This window comes from Pterocles gutturalis, unplaced genomic scaffold (genome assembly GCF_000699245.1).
Source record: "Pterocles gutturalis isolate BGI_N339 unplaced genomic scaffold, ASM69924v1 scaffold47512, whole genome shotgun sequence".
NCBI classification, from domain to species: domain Eukaryota; kingdom Metazoa; phylum Chordata; class Aves; order Pterocliformes; family Pteroclidae; genus Pterocles; species Pterocles gutturalis.
The window spans coordinates 1-14,770 of record NW_010112074.1 but is presented as its reverse complement, the minus strand read 5'-3'; the positions used below and the strand labels follow the sequence as shown (position 1 = coordinate 14,770).

General features: G+C 39.8%; 2 protein-coding genes across 2 annotated transcripts; one reads left to right on the top strand and one right to left on the bottom strand.

Moving 5' to 3' along the window:
• Window positions 1-693: 693 nt before the first annotated feature.
• On the top strand, window positions 694-6,461 carry CPT2 (carnitine palmitoyltransferase 2; the record flags this gene model as incomplete). The annotated part of the gene is made up of 4 exons (XM_010073913.1): window positions 694-774; window positions 890-996; window positions 3,231-4,535; window positions 5,435-6,461. Coding segments are annotated over 4 exons (1,825 nt in total), but the record flags the coding sequence as incomplete, so codon positions are not given.
• Window positions 6,462-8,428: 1,967 nt separating this feature from the next.
• LOC104462097 (chromosome unknown open reading frame, human C1orf123) lies at window positions 8,429-13,969 on the bottom strand (the record flags this gene model as incomplete). The annotated part of the gene is given in 6 exon segments (XM_010073912.1): window positions 8,429-8,506; window positions 9,323-9,388; window positions 12,045-12,113; window positions 12,555-12,586; window positions 13,082-13,163; window positions 13,913-13,969. Coding segments are annotated over 6 exon segments (384 nt in total), but the record flags the coding sequence as incomplete, so codon positions are not given.
• Between the last annotated feature and the right edge of the window lie 801 nt (window positions 13,970-14,770).

Below are 14,770 nucleotides of genomic sequence, written 5' to 3'. Positions count from 1 at the left end.
AGGTGGTGGCCCCGAGGTGTCCGCTGTGAGGAGAGGGCACGGAACGCGCCCGCCCGCCCTCCGTGTGTGTGGTGGGGAGTGCTGGCTGGCTCCTTGTATGGATCTTCCTAAATCACGGTGGAGAGGAATGATTTTATTTTTTAAAGTGTAAATATGACTGTAAACCCACTATTGAAACGTGTCTTCAGGTTTCAAAATAACCTTCGTTGGTGGAATAGGATTATTGTAGAGCAAGAGGAGCGTTTTCATGTTTAGGCTGAGAGGAAGAGAACAGATGAGGAAATTGGTGAGAAAATGTCAATGTTCAGCACCCAGGAATGAGGGGAAGCCCTGATGCAGGGGAGGCTGCTGAACTAAACCTTCCTTCTGTACGGCTGCTTGTCCTTGCAGGGGTTTGTGTCATTGTATTCCCTTAACGTACCAGGACCCCTCACTGCATAGCTTTGTAACAAGACAGTCAAGTTGGTTTTCTGCCTTGTTTTCCAAGAACTTTATGCTGTGATGATACAGGCCCATCTGTTCCCTTTCTTTCTGTTCTTCTTTCTCAAGCAACTTTCGACCCATTTGGATACTATGGGGTATAAGGAAGGATAGGAAAGAAGGGAGGCAAAGAGAGACCATTGTCTAAGAAACTGGGGTTTCGTTAGTACCAGTGCTGATAAAATGCACATCTTTCTGTTCCCATTCCTTCAGACTACCGGTTCCCAAACTAGAAGATACAATTAGGAGATACCTAAATGCCCAGAAACCACTTCTAAATGATGACCAGTTCAGGTATGGACTGACAAGATACACATATTGCAGTCTCATGTGCTGCTTCAAAGCCAAGTGTTACATACAAAAAATATGGCCTGTGACAGCATTTTGACTATTTTATTGATTGCTGTAGGAAAACTGAAGAACTTGCTCATCATTTTGAAACGGGAATTGGAAGAGAACTGCATGAGCAACTGGTTGCTAAAGACAATCGGAACAAGCATACTAGTTACATCACAGGTATGTTGGCCAGCAGAATGCAGAAGGAGCAGCTCATAGTGCTACTAATAAAATAGGCTGAAGCTTAAGTTCTCTACTCCATAAACTCAGCATAACATGCTGTGAATACTGCCCGTTACAGTATTTGAGCAAATTCTGAGTCTCTGGTGGAAAGAAGAATGCCCATCATCTAACTTTTATATACCAGAATTCTGAATAGATGGATATTGAAGAAACAGTATTTTTTCATGAGTTACTGTATTTACATTTGAGTTTATGGGGTTTATTTTTTTCTTTTTTCATTGCTATCTATTTATGTTTAGTTTAATAGAGGAACTTAACTGATAACTCCCTTAAGGACACTTAAGCAATCATTTTCAAAGAATTTCAAGTTATTTAGCAAGAAAACCGAACTGTCTGAGGCGGGGAGAGGTCACAGAATAGGACTAAGCTTTGGGAGGCAGAAGTGGGCAGTGCTCCGGAATGAAAACAAAACCCCCTAAAACTACAAAAACAGATTCTCTTAAAGAGCAGAAGAAAAGCAGAGACAGAAAGAGGAAGATGAGAATAAAGCAAAACTAAGAGAGGGAGAGTGTTCATATAGTTTTTTTATTATTCTTCCTACTTGTTGCTTTCATTGACTTCCAGATACAAGTGTCTGCTTAGGAAAGTATTGGATGGGTAGCAACAGAGGTGGAGATATTCAAACACCTCTGGAAGTAGAAGTTTTCATATTGCTCAGCAAATGCACTTCTGTCTTTGCTATCTGTTGACAATACCTATAAGGGTGTTAGCTGTAACAAATTCTGTAGAGAATACGAGATTATTTCAAAAAGCTGCTGTTCAGTTTGTTATCTTTTACTTTCCATTCACTTGGAACAACATCTGGGGTTTAACTGGTGGCTTTATGGTGTTTGTCAATGCTAACCAGCATGCTGCTTTTTGTCTGTGAACTGTGGGGTGTTTGTATTCCTTTGTGCTTAGTTATTATTCTTTTTTAGGCCTCGTAAAAGACCTGTTCGACTTGAAACTGATTTCTGAAACTATGTATAGTTGCCTCCACCCTGGACTTTCAAGCCAAGGTTGAAAGGCTACGTGATGATGACTGATGTGGTTTTAAAGCTGTAGATGAATGCTAGTTACTCACCTGTCTGTGAGTTACCTGGAATTAAAATAGTAACTTAGGTCCATGAGTTACCTGTTGCCCTTTTACAGCCCAGTTAAAAGGTTCTACTTGGGTTCCAATCCAGGCTTGGAATAATAATCTTTAATACAATAACTGCCTTGAGATGAAGTTGGCGTGCACTTGCTTCCTTGGTCTGCATCCAGTCAGTGTGCAGTACCAGAGTTTGCTGAGTTTGAAGTTGTTGATGATGAAATAGAACCTACTTAAAAAAATCCCTTCTCTGCCTATGCCCCCTGGATTTTCATTTGCTCATAGGCAGGTGTAAAGGTGTGACTACTGTTTAGAGCTATGATTGATTCCCTTGGTTTTGGCAAGCTGAAAACCTTTGGGTCACATTCATGCTTCTTGATATGCCGGCAGACTGTCTAAAAGATCTGTGGGTATCAAATGTAATTCTGCTTTCTGAAGTCTGTTCTGGGTGTGGAAGAATACCCGTGAGGTCCATTCTAACCTCACCTTTTTGCCAGTTTGAGAGACAGATGCTAATGCATTGGTGTCAAGAGTTTTGCCCTGTGCTGATCATTTTAGTGGACAGAAAGAGGAAGGAGGTGGAAACGCAAGACAGCAAATGTAGGTGGAGGAATGCAGCCAGGAATGGGGGAAATACTGGATCAGAAATAAAGGTGGTTCTAAAGAGAAGAATGCCCTCAGTGACAGACAGTTGTAGAAATCAATTGTTTTAGAGTAGGTCAAGGCAGGTTCTACTCCAAATGTGAGATGTGCACCAAAATATAGTGCTGGGGAGCTGCATTGTATGTCATGGGAGTTATGGTTTATTGCTGAGCTATATAAAAAAATGGAAATTGGCCCTCATTTATAGTGACATTGACACTTTTGATGCAGATTGCTCCAAATACAATATTTTTACAATTAGCCAACAGTACCTTTCTGCATAATTGGAGGTTGGGAGAATCCTTGGGGGGAATTACTGCATATGTTTGTCTTGTTTGTATGTACTTCAGTAGGTGTGTATTCGTGATCACTGTTGGCTATTGACTGCATGAACGTCTGGTCTGACTCAGTAAGCTGCTTTTATGTTCTGACCTATTTCTCAACTCTCCATTTTCAGGTCCCTGGTTTGACATGTACCTAAAAGCACGTGAACCTGTTGTTTTGAATTTTAATGCATTTATGTCTTTTAATCCTGATCCGAAAGCTGAATATAATGATCAGCTCATACGAGCTACGAACATGACTGTTTCTGCTTTACGTTTTATGAAGACCTTCAGGGCTGGTTATCTTGAACCAGAAGTTTTTCACCTCAATCCGGAAAAAAGTGACACTCAGCTCTTTAAAAAAATTATCCGATTTGTGCCTTCTTCACTTTCGTGGTTTGGTGCCTACATGGTCAATGCATACCCCCTAGATATGTCTCAGTACTTCAGACTTTTCAATTCTACACGGCTGCCTAAATTCAACAGAGATGAGCTTTATACAGATGAAACGGCAAAACATTTACTGGTACTGAGAAATGGGAATTTTTATGCATTTGACGTTATTGATAGAGATGGAAATATACTGAAACCTTCAGAAATACAAGCACACTTGAAATACATCCTTAGCAACAACAGCCCAGCCCCAGCCTTCCCTCTTGGCTACCTCTCCAGTGAAAACCGAGATACGTGGGCATCACTGAGAAAGATTCTACTGGATAATGGCAATGAAGAAGCTCTTCAAAAAGTAGACTCTGCAGTATTTTGTTTAAGTTTAGATGATTTTCCCGTTAAAGACTTTGTGCACTTGTCCCACACTATGTTGCATGGAGATGGCGCTAACCGCTGGTATGACAAATCCTTTAATCTTATCATAACCAAGGATGGCACTGCAGGCGTCAATTTTGAACATTCCTGGGGAGATGGTGTGGCTGTGCTCAGGTTCCAGAATGAGGTTTTTAAAGACAGCACCAAGGCACCAGCCATCAGCCCCCAGTCCCAGCCTGCTTCAGTAGACTCTTCTAGAGCAGTACAGAAACTTGACTTTAAGCTGAATGATGCCTTAAAAGCAGGAATTACCAAAGCCAAAGAGAAATTTGATGCCACTGTAGAATCACTGTCTCTAAATTTGATTCAGTTCCATGAAGGGGGCAAGGAGCTTCTAAAGCAGAAGAAGGTAAGTCCAGATGCTGTGGCTCAGCTTTCCTTCCAGATGGCTTTCCTTCGACAATACAACCAGACTGTTGCTACATATGAGTCTTGTAGTACTGCAGCTTTCAAACATGGTCGTACAGAAACTATACGTCCTGCCTCTATCCATACAAAGAAATGTTCGGAAGCTTTTGTCAGGGAACTGTCCAAACATAGCACAGAAGAGCTTCAGAAGTTGATAGAGGAGTGCTCAAAATACCATGGCCGTCTGACAAAAGAAGCTGCTATGGGTAAGTAGGAGTATATCAAACACTCTTGCACTAAAAGACCTAGTAAGGTTGCTGTAAATGTTTACTTCACAACTAAATAATTTTGATGGAGGTCTAATGTTACTGTAAACGTGACAAAAACAGTGGCAGAAGGCTGCAGTTTAAAATGCATTCTCTGAGACTTGGTGGATGAGAATACCTCTGTGCTTCCCACTTCACTGTTAATGTATTGAGAATTTTTTATACTTTAGATTTTGTCCTTATAGCAGCTGGGCTGTTTGAAAATTTGATAAATACTTGGTGCATGTTGCACTCCCCAAGGCAACCAAGAACTTTGGCTTTATGTCTGAGGAGTTGCTATCTTATCCCTGCAGGGGATAAAGGCTTTAACAACTTCCAAATCAAACTGATTCTTTGGCTGTACTACTCCTGGTATTTTTCTAGATGCTTTCTTTTGAATTGTCCTTCCTAAAAGCATAACTTACTGTATTCTTTCGGTAAAACTGACTGTTGAACATGACCCCATATAGTCTAAAATTTGCTTCCTTATGTTGATGCAAGATCCTCTTCCTCTTTAGATTCATCAATTTTAAGAAAGCTTTTCTCTGTTTTAAACAATCTGGATATGTTCAGATAAATATTTAATCAAAGAATGCAATATATTATTAAAGTTGTCTGTTAACATTTGCTTACCATCATGAATCTTGGCTGAGGCTAGCAAATCTCATTCCCTAGGATACATGCATTAAAAGTGCAGAATGTCTGGGTTCTGAAAAGTGATTCCTGCTAATGTGAAAGTAAAACCCAGTTCTATAGACCTCCTCTTTTCCGTATGAAAAACAATGTGATGTCAAAATAAGTGAGTTTACTTCCCACAGAAATTAGTCATCTCTCTAATATTTGTTATTTTATTTTAACAGGCCAGGGATTTGACCGACATCTCTTTGGCTTGCGCTATTTAGCCTTATCCAAAGGTATTGCACTGCCTGATTTCTATCAAGACCAAGCCTATGCTCGGCTTAATCACAACATCATTTCTACAAGCACATTGGTCAGTCCAGCTGTGCAATTAGGAGGGTTTGGCCCAGTGGTGTCCGATGGCTTTGGAGTAGGATATCAGGTACATGATGATTGGATAGGTTGTAATGTTTCCTCTTACCCAACTAGGAATGGTAAAGAATTCCTTCAGTGTGTACACAAGTCACTAGAAGATATCTTTAATGTTTTAAAGGGCAAGAAAATCAGTAGTTAGACATGAAAATGTTGGAACACTTTACAGTTGCAGTACGAAATGCAGACTGTGTCTAATTGGTGTATTAATCGTTGTTCAACGTGGCTGAGGCTGCCCAGCTTAATTGGCTTCATTTATCTTCACTGAACTTGAATACTGCTGGATTCCTATTTAATTTGTATCTATTTTAAAGAAATGAAGGACAGACCTTGAATGCATGTTTCAGGAAATACAAACATTCACAATGTCAAAATTAAGTAACAGATCCATCTGTTCCAACAGATCCGGGTGTTCTTAAAGCACATTATTTAAAATAAAAAGCACTGTTACCGAGGTTATGAACTCGGAACATCTGTATTCCATGAGAGTTCAGACAGACAACAGCACTGTGATACCACTCTTAAACGGTTTGATTTAAAAAAAAAAATCCATGCAATAATTTTAAATGTGAAGGAGTGGTTACATTTGCACTCTTGCAGTAAGCTTGCTTACTAACTCATCACACTTACTTTTCTCTTTAAACTTGAATTGATATCAGAATTGATTGTGCCTCAACTGCTTGAAGCCTTTCCACTGTAACAGCTTTTTGAGAAACAGAAAATGAAGTGGGAGGCTTTAAGTAACTTGCAATCACCAACTGTGTTGTTAAATTGACTGGAAAAGACTGTATTAGAATAAAGGTATCTATTAATAACCACAAAGTTCTTTTATTGCCATATCAAAATTATACAGTAGGGGTAGTCCCTTTATCAATAGCTCATGTTTCATATAAAGGTTGAAAAGAATACTACTGAAAGCATGCTGCAGTGTTGGCTTTCCCCTTCCATATGTGAAGTCTGTCCAATAATCTGCTTTTGTTTTGCTACGTAAACCTTTGCTCTTGTGCCTTAAAAAGGAAAAATCACTGAACTTTATATTTTCGGGTTCTCTCTTTCCAAACATCCTCTTACTGTGGAAAAGTAACTTCAACAGAACATTTTCCTGTTTCCTCCTTGTTCTATCAGCTAGAACTTTTGATGCCATTTACTGTAGCAAATGCCTGAGTCAGTGCCGCGAGCTGCATCTTTAATGCATTGGGTCTTGTTGCAGAAGTTCTGAAGATTCAGACTTACCAGAACTCTCTGAAGGGATTGCAGGACGTGAACAAAACTTAGTGAAGCTGTTAATGAGATAAGACTGATGCGGACAGTTCCTTGTGTGCTGTTCACAACTGGGACTCTGCCATCTACAAAGCGGGTGGTAGCAAAAGGGGAAGGGACCTTTGTCAGGAAGGGTTAAGGTTCTATTGCTGGGATCACAACACAGATGCCCTTTGCATGAGCTTCCCCTTTTTGCACAAAATTCCTTATTATATGTATAACGCGAACTCCTCTGCCTTCAAAACCCTGGTGTCTTCCACTCTGTTTTTCTTCTGGGAAGATGAGTCTTTCTCTGGAGCCGAAGAGCACAGCAGTGCTTGCTTCTGCAGCTCTGTGTAAATCTAACGCAGCTCATGTCTTTCAGCACAGCCCACCATGACCTTGACAACCATATATATTAGCAGAACAAAAAGTCTGAGCGTGTTGGTTGGATACGACAGATGAGGTTCAGAGGCTCAGAAATCTACTTGCCTTTACTCTTCCTTTGGAAGGTTCTTTTTTCTTTACCACAGTAAGTGTAAGCAATACCATATTTTTAAGTATGAACTGCAAGTGCTGGGAAAGGGAGAGGTATGGTTTAAATATCTAAGCCCAACGATTTGTAAGGTTTTCCTAGTTAGGGCTGTTTCCTCTGCAGCCTGTAATGTGATGTTCTATTTTTCCGTTGAAAAGGATTATTTTAAAACTTACTTTAAAACATACCATGATTGTTCTTGCTCATTTAAACAAAGGAATGAAGGTGATCATTTGTGGGGATGAAGGAGATATCAGGAAACAATAATCAGACCAAAAGCCTCTGAATGACATTCACTGAAGAAGGTTCTGGGGTTTGTGTTTTTGGTTGGTTTGCTTGTTTATTTTTTTTAAACATGAGAACAGCTGGCAAGATTGTGAGCATGCTTGCCAAGAAGTAGAAAATCTGTTTAACTAGAAATGAGTGAGGTTTACTTAATGACATACTCAGATTTTCAGAAGATGTAACAGCTATGTGTAAGTGTCAATAGCAGTCAAGCTTATTAAGTGTTCTTGGTAAACAAACCTCAGTGTCTTTACTTGAACTGGGTGAAAGCTATTAAAGACATACCTTTCACTTGAACAGCTAACACAGTCCCTTTACCAATACTCACAGCCATTTTCCGATGACAGGAGTGGTGAGTGAAAAGACCTTACTTGCTTATGTTAGAGGATCAAATGTGGGTACTTCTTGGTGATAGGCTATTAAAAACTTCAAGACAATAACTAGTCTAAGTAGTTACCATTCATACTGTAGTTAAGCTACAGTCCATATATATTCCCAAAAAAGACAACATTAAGAAAATGGCACAGTTCAGTCAAGTGTATGTTATTTTCAGTTTGTACTGAGGCCATCTCAAAAGTGCTCTGTGGAAAATACTTTATTAGGATGTCCTGGGGACAGTAAGTACAACGTAGGTTTCCATTTCTGAAGTACAGCCGTGTGAAAAGGAACTCCGAGGAAGCTGCATCTCTGATGGCTACAGCTCCTTTGTCAATAAGCACATCAAGATTTATTAGGGGCATAAACTTTAGCATTTTACAAATTTATGGGTAACTTCATAGATTCCAACTGATTCCTTTGTTTTTTCATCATAGTCATTCCAATCCTATAGGAAATAAGATTTCACAGTGTTAGTCACAGAGGATAGAATCAATAGTGTCTTAAACAGAGACTGGAATTCAAACTGAAAGTAAGTCTTACTCAAAGTTTGGGTCTTAGATTTCTGTCAAAACCACTATGCAGTCACTAAGCTAAGTTCTGATATCTGAGAGAAGCAAGAGTACTGACCTGAAATTAAATGAGCTTCAGTCTCAGTGCTTGAACAATTTTTTTTTTTTAATATGTAGTCCACAGTCTGTAGTGGACAAGACAGCAACCACGGCAGATGAAGGGATTATCTATCATTTACAATACCCTGGTCAGGTGGGTAAGCAGGCAAGCAGATCCCTGCCAAGTAGGATAGCAGGGAACAGATTTGACCTTGAGATTCTTGCTCACAGCCAAGGAAGATTTGCAATGCTGGAGTCATTATCCCAAGCTTTGAAGGACAGTGTCTTTATGTTACTTTTTAATATCTCTGTGCACAGGAAAAAGTGCAGGCATCTTCCTAGAAAAATTAGTTCACCACTCTGAATAACCCCAGCCATTTAATATTCTAGCTGCTTGCTCTCTGAAATTCCTGAGTGCCTTAAAGTTGCATTTCTGCCTTTGCCAGCTGCTAAGCTATCAAATGTGTACTTCTAAAATGACACTGTTAGTAATGCTGGTTGTTCATAGTTGATCTCTCCAATTATGACCTTCCTGTGCCAACATGAAAGAGCAAAACTAGTCTCTCGCATGTGCAGGGTGTGTATTTTGGACTAGTGACTTAGAGAAAGAAAGCTAGGTACTTAGATTTACTAATGAAACTAAGACAACGTACCTTTTCTAACAAGTTTATGTCATTGAAGGGTGTGCCAGATTCTGCACCTTCAGCAGCAAACCCTGCCTGCAAACAGATTTGCAGTAAGTTTTTAAGACTAAATTGTACCAAAAAAAGGAAAAAAAGTCATTGAAACATGTTTAAAGAAGGTAACTCAGCACAAACTTTTATTGTATTTCTTTCATTTTAGAATTCACAGTTATCAAGCTGTAAATTAAGTTTTATTAGTTTTAGAAGTAAATTTAAAAATCTCAGCCACCTCTGTAGCATACAAGGTTTCTTACATTGCCATTTCCAACTACAGCATTTTATTAAGAAGTGGCTAAAAAGCAAAGGTAGCTTCTTCCTGATTTTCTGCAAGGGATCTACACTTCCATTTTTGCTAAACAAATCCCCACTAGTGCCAGTCAGACACTTAACTGTGTAAGAATGTGTGAAGTAAGTAAGATTTTAAAATACTTTGTGATTTGAATGGAAGGTTAAGCACTTGGGAGTTAAAATAAACCACAGACTGTGGCAGACCAGAGAGCTATCTGCAAGGCAGAGTGTGAATATGGCCTTTATAAAATTGTCAGAAGCCCATCTCAAGGGAACTGCTCGGGATGGAGAGGAAGATCAGCATCATGGGACAAAAGTGCAGAGCTGCAGCATAGAACAAGCACTGGAAAAATAAAAGAAGCCCTGCTTTTGCCACCTGGAGATATTCACCAGCTCTCTAAGGAAAAACAAGCCATGTGACTGGAATTACAAGCTTCTGTACTGGACACTCAGCAGCACTTGCGTTCTTAGAGCTCTGGCGTCAGAGCAGAGTCATTTAATCTCTGCAGAAGGAAGCCGTGACTTGTCTGCCCTCTGCTGACAGGCGAAGGACCAACAGCTAAAGCATAAACACACCAAAGAAGTGAAAATGCCCATTGACTTTACAACATGATGAATTGTCACACTTTTGTTACCAATGAAACTGTTGGTTGTGCCACAAAGCAAAGAAGCTTAAGAGGTTTAAAAGAAATTTTGCAGAGAAACCTCAGTTTGTAGTTGAAGCATTCACTTCAGGGACATGGACAAGAAAGGAGCTGAAGTATCAAGTGGAACAAAAAAACAATGTATCAGATTTGCACATTAAGCACATTAAAGAAAAATGATGTCATTTAGGGAAAAAATTGTCCTGGCCTATTATTAGAACATACAAGTACCTAGTTTGAATTTGTTGCTACTACTAGGTAGGAAAAGAGGGTTTGTATTAGGGAATCAAAGGATACTTCCTCCGCTTTCAGAATCAAATGATTTTTTGAGAAAACTACTACAATTTAAATAAGACATGCAAGCATTAAGCCATTCTGAAGTGACTTCTGCTATGGTTGTATTGTGTCTATCAAAAAATACAAAGAAAGTACAGTAATGCTATGGCCAGATGCCATGTTTGGTGCTAATCAAAAGCCAGATCTAAGGTGGTGAAGCCAGGCTGGCTTGGATCATGTCAAATCTAAATCAGTTTATAGAATTGTGTGGAACTGCAGAAGTCTATATATTCACTCATTTAGGCATCAGAAAATTCACTGAAATATCTGCTCAGGGATTCAAGTGTACACTCCAATAGAGTGCACCAACCAAACGTTGAGAATATTAAATTAAAAGCTTTATTACAGCTGTGAAGTCTTTGTTCTGCTGATAAAAATAAAATTGACAGCTAGGATGCAGAGCTATAAACATCTACCACATTTTGAAGTCTTCTCATACATTTTTCTTGAAGTGCAACTTCCTAGGTCTGGCTGCAAAGCTTTCAAACAGGAATAAACTAATAACCATTCTGTTCCTCAAAATATAGGCTTCACAAATAAACAAAAATAAATAAAAGACCTCCCACAGCACACTGCAGTGGTGATTTTATTTATACCGAATTCATTGTAGGATCAGCTTTTTTGGTCTGTTTCTCAGCACAGTGTCACAGTCTGAGGGAAGGATAAGACAGGTTTATATTTGTCAGTCTATTTACACCTAATCCGACTGGAATAATAGGTTAAATATAGTAGGGAGTTAACTTGCATACAGCATGACCATGCACAAGCAAAGGAATCACTGAAGACTGGCTTGGCCCTGAAGAAATCCTTTAACTCTGAACCTTGAGGTGTGCTTTGCAACAGTCTTTAACTGCTGTTGATCTTCAGTCTTTGATCAGGTTTCAAATGGAGAAATGCCAATAATAATTTCCTATGGCTCTGGTGATGTAAAATCTCAAAATTTTATTTTTTTTTTTAGAGGCATGAGGACTGCTCATAACCTGAACTTACTTTACTCTCTGTAACATACCAAGAAGCAAAGCGGCACTCTCCTGAATGTGGCTATCTAACTATGCATTCTCACAATTCCCCTTTAGGAAAGAGTCTCTTTTGCAATAACCTGAGCAATGAAGACTGTTCAAATGAATTGGAATGAGCAGTGCTGAGTCACCTGCTAGGCAATGTGAATATGATTCCAAGGTGTGTTAGTTTTAGATTTTACTGGCACAACAGATACCAGAGTTGTTAGTGTTAGCTGACTGCAGGTTGTTTTTTTGGAGTCAAATGAAGTAAAAGAAAGAACTGTGGAGAGGATGGAAAACTGGGGAGGTCTAGGTCGTTCCAGGGAGAACAGTACCATTTCAAATAGTGTGTTATTTTATCACTCTAGAGTCTATAAGAAGTACTCTTAAAAACTGAGAAACAAATCACAAATAAGAACTCACCTGTGGCTGAAAGTCAACCGGTTCTCATTCAAACTCCACTATTGTTTTGAATTTCTCACTGTCTTCAGCCTATAATTGAGTCAGAATACCATTACTTTTCATCTCATAGGGAAAAGCAGTGACAAGCATTAGTGTAGGAATGAATTGGTTTAAAGGCAGTACTATCAGCTCTGATGTCCCAAGTGACAGCAAAATCCTAGGGCTCATTTCACAGGTGGTAATTAACTAGAATTTCTTAATCTGCTACAAGGAAGCCTTCAAAAGGAAGCTAATATGGGCATTATATAATCACTTCTAATTTGAGTGATAGAGTTTTGGGGCTTGCTTATGGAATGTATCAGAGTATTCTACACTTGATACTGTGAGCAGGAGCCTACAGGAGACAATTTTCTGTCAGAGAAGAACACCAGCTTTTTGTGTTCTTGAAAGAGGAACGTGATGACAAAGCAAACCCAAAATATTATTAATGCTTATTTATATTTCACTTGTCATATAAAAGAGAAAACTTACATTGTAAGGCTTGATTGTTTGACTTAAAATATCTAAAAAAAAAAAAAAGTGTAGAAGTGAGTGGCATTATGTCTTCAGTTTTATTCAGCACAAATGAAACACCAGCTGCTTCTTTCAAAGACATTTCCATATACAAAGTAAAAGAAACAAAGTAACCAAGCAGTTCCTGCAGTTGCCCCTCAAAACTAGAATTCATTTTTTCTCACTTCTCCTGAGAAGTTTACATTACACCATTCTGTTACCTCACCAATGCAAAAAAAAAATTGCATGCTTTTGTAAAAGGACATCAGGGATACGAGTTTTGTTCATGAAGAAGCCTGAACTCACCAGGAGGCCTTGCTGTCTCCTTCATGAGCATGATGACAAGTGTGTACCTGTTGTGAACTCAAGCACCAGTATACAAGGAAAAAAAAAATCCTTGGAGACTGCGCTTTACCAACAGTGTCAAGCAAAAATGGAGACTAAAAAATAAACTGAGGAGAAAAAGCGTAAAATGGATGATGCCTCTTAAATTTCTAAGCACATACCAATGGAGTTCTCCCTGGAGCACAGCTTGCATTTCTGCACCATAGTGGCACTTCCTCTGCCTCCTTTCAGGGGAGCACTGTCCTAAAAACCATGACAATGGAGACATCATTTTTAACTGCACTCTAGCTGAGCCACTGGAAACCTCTGCAAAGGTAAAGTAGTTTTTACAACAATGGTCTTTAACTTTTAAAAAATGCAGTGAGGGCTTTTTTTAAACTAGAGAGATCAATAATTCAGAAAGCTGTGATCATCAGAGAGTAATTCTGTTCTATAATTAAAATGGTGAATAATGGATAGTTATGCCTTGTCCATGTAGGCATGTTCCATTAATTCCGCAAAATATGTTCTTACCATTCAGTAGTATGCAACAAAAGATGATTATTCATAAGAACCTTCTCTTACCCCTTACAGATTTCATCCTGCTTTTTCAGTTTCCAAATGCTAATTCAGCATGCTTAACTCACCTTGAATTACCTAATCTTCTCCAAAAAGATTCCATCAGCATCAGAGAAATATGACATAGGCACAACCTTATTCTTGTATCACTTCCAAATTTGTTTTCAAATTATATTTTTACAGAAAGGTGGCTTTTCAAAACAGACATAAATACTTTGTCACCAACAGTCACTGTTCCAATGATGCATTTCAATTAACAGTCTCCAAATATTTTTTCTAATATGGAATATGACAGCATTTCCTGAATGCATATAGCTATTAAAATAATATTTCATCTGAAGTGCAAGTCGTCACATCCCTGTTGCTAGTATCTGCTGCGTGTAAGAGGCAGGTATCATTTTTGTTCTGACGCAGGTTACAACAGGGAAACATACCATCAGTCGCAGATACTGCCATTTTTCAGAAACTTCACCACAGTTCCCACATTTCAGCTGAAAAATAAGCATAAATCAGAGAATTTAAAGCTGTCAATAATCAGGGATGAAAAAGCTGAAGGAGCTGATGTGAGCCCCCCAGGTTCACAATCCCCACTGCTGCACAGCTGAGAGGAGCTGGAGGCAGGTACGAGGTGCTGTCTGTCCCGACAGACCCGTGAGCTGACTTGCCCTGGTGGGTATGCCCGCCACAGAGGGTCTGCCCTGCAGCGTGTTGGATGGACAACGTGTTACAAAACACGGTCATGAAATAACAAGTTGGGCTTGTTCAGCCCGGAGAAGGCAAGGCTCCAGGGAGACCTTCCAGCATTTAAAGCGGGCTACAGGAGAGATGGGAGGCACTCTTCCTCAGGAAGGGTAGCGACAGAAGGAGGGGTAATGGTTTTAAACTGAAAGAGGGGAGACTGAGATTAGATATGGGAAGAATGTGCGGGTGGTGAGGCAGTGTCCCAGGTTCCCCAGAGAAGCTGTGGATGCCCCATCCCTGGAGGGGTTCAAGGCCAGGCTGGATGAGGCTTTGGGCAACCTGGGCTAGTGGGAGGTGTCCCTGCCCATGGCAGGGGGTGGGACTGGATGATCTTTAAGGTCCCTTCCAACCCATTCACCTGGGTTACCTGCCCATGTATACGGGATCACCAGCCACCTCACCAACAGGGGCACGGACCAGAACCTTAAGACTTCATTATTGCAAACTAATGTACGATGTATGCATGTGCCAATGTACATGTCTCTGTACTCATGCCATCCCATCCGTTGCTCCTGCAGCAGCCCGCTTGTGCCGTTCCAGCCGGGCGATGT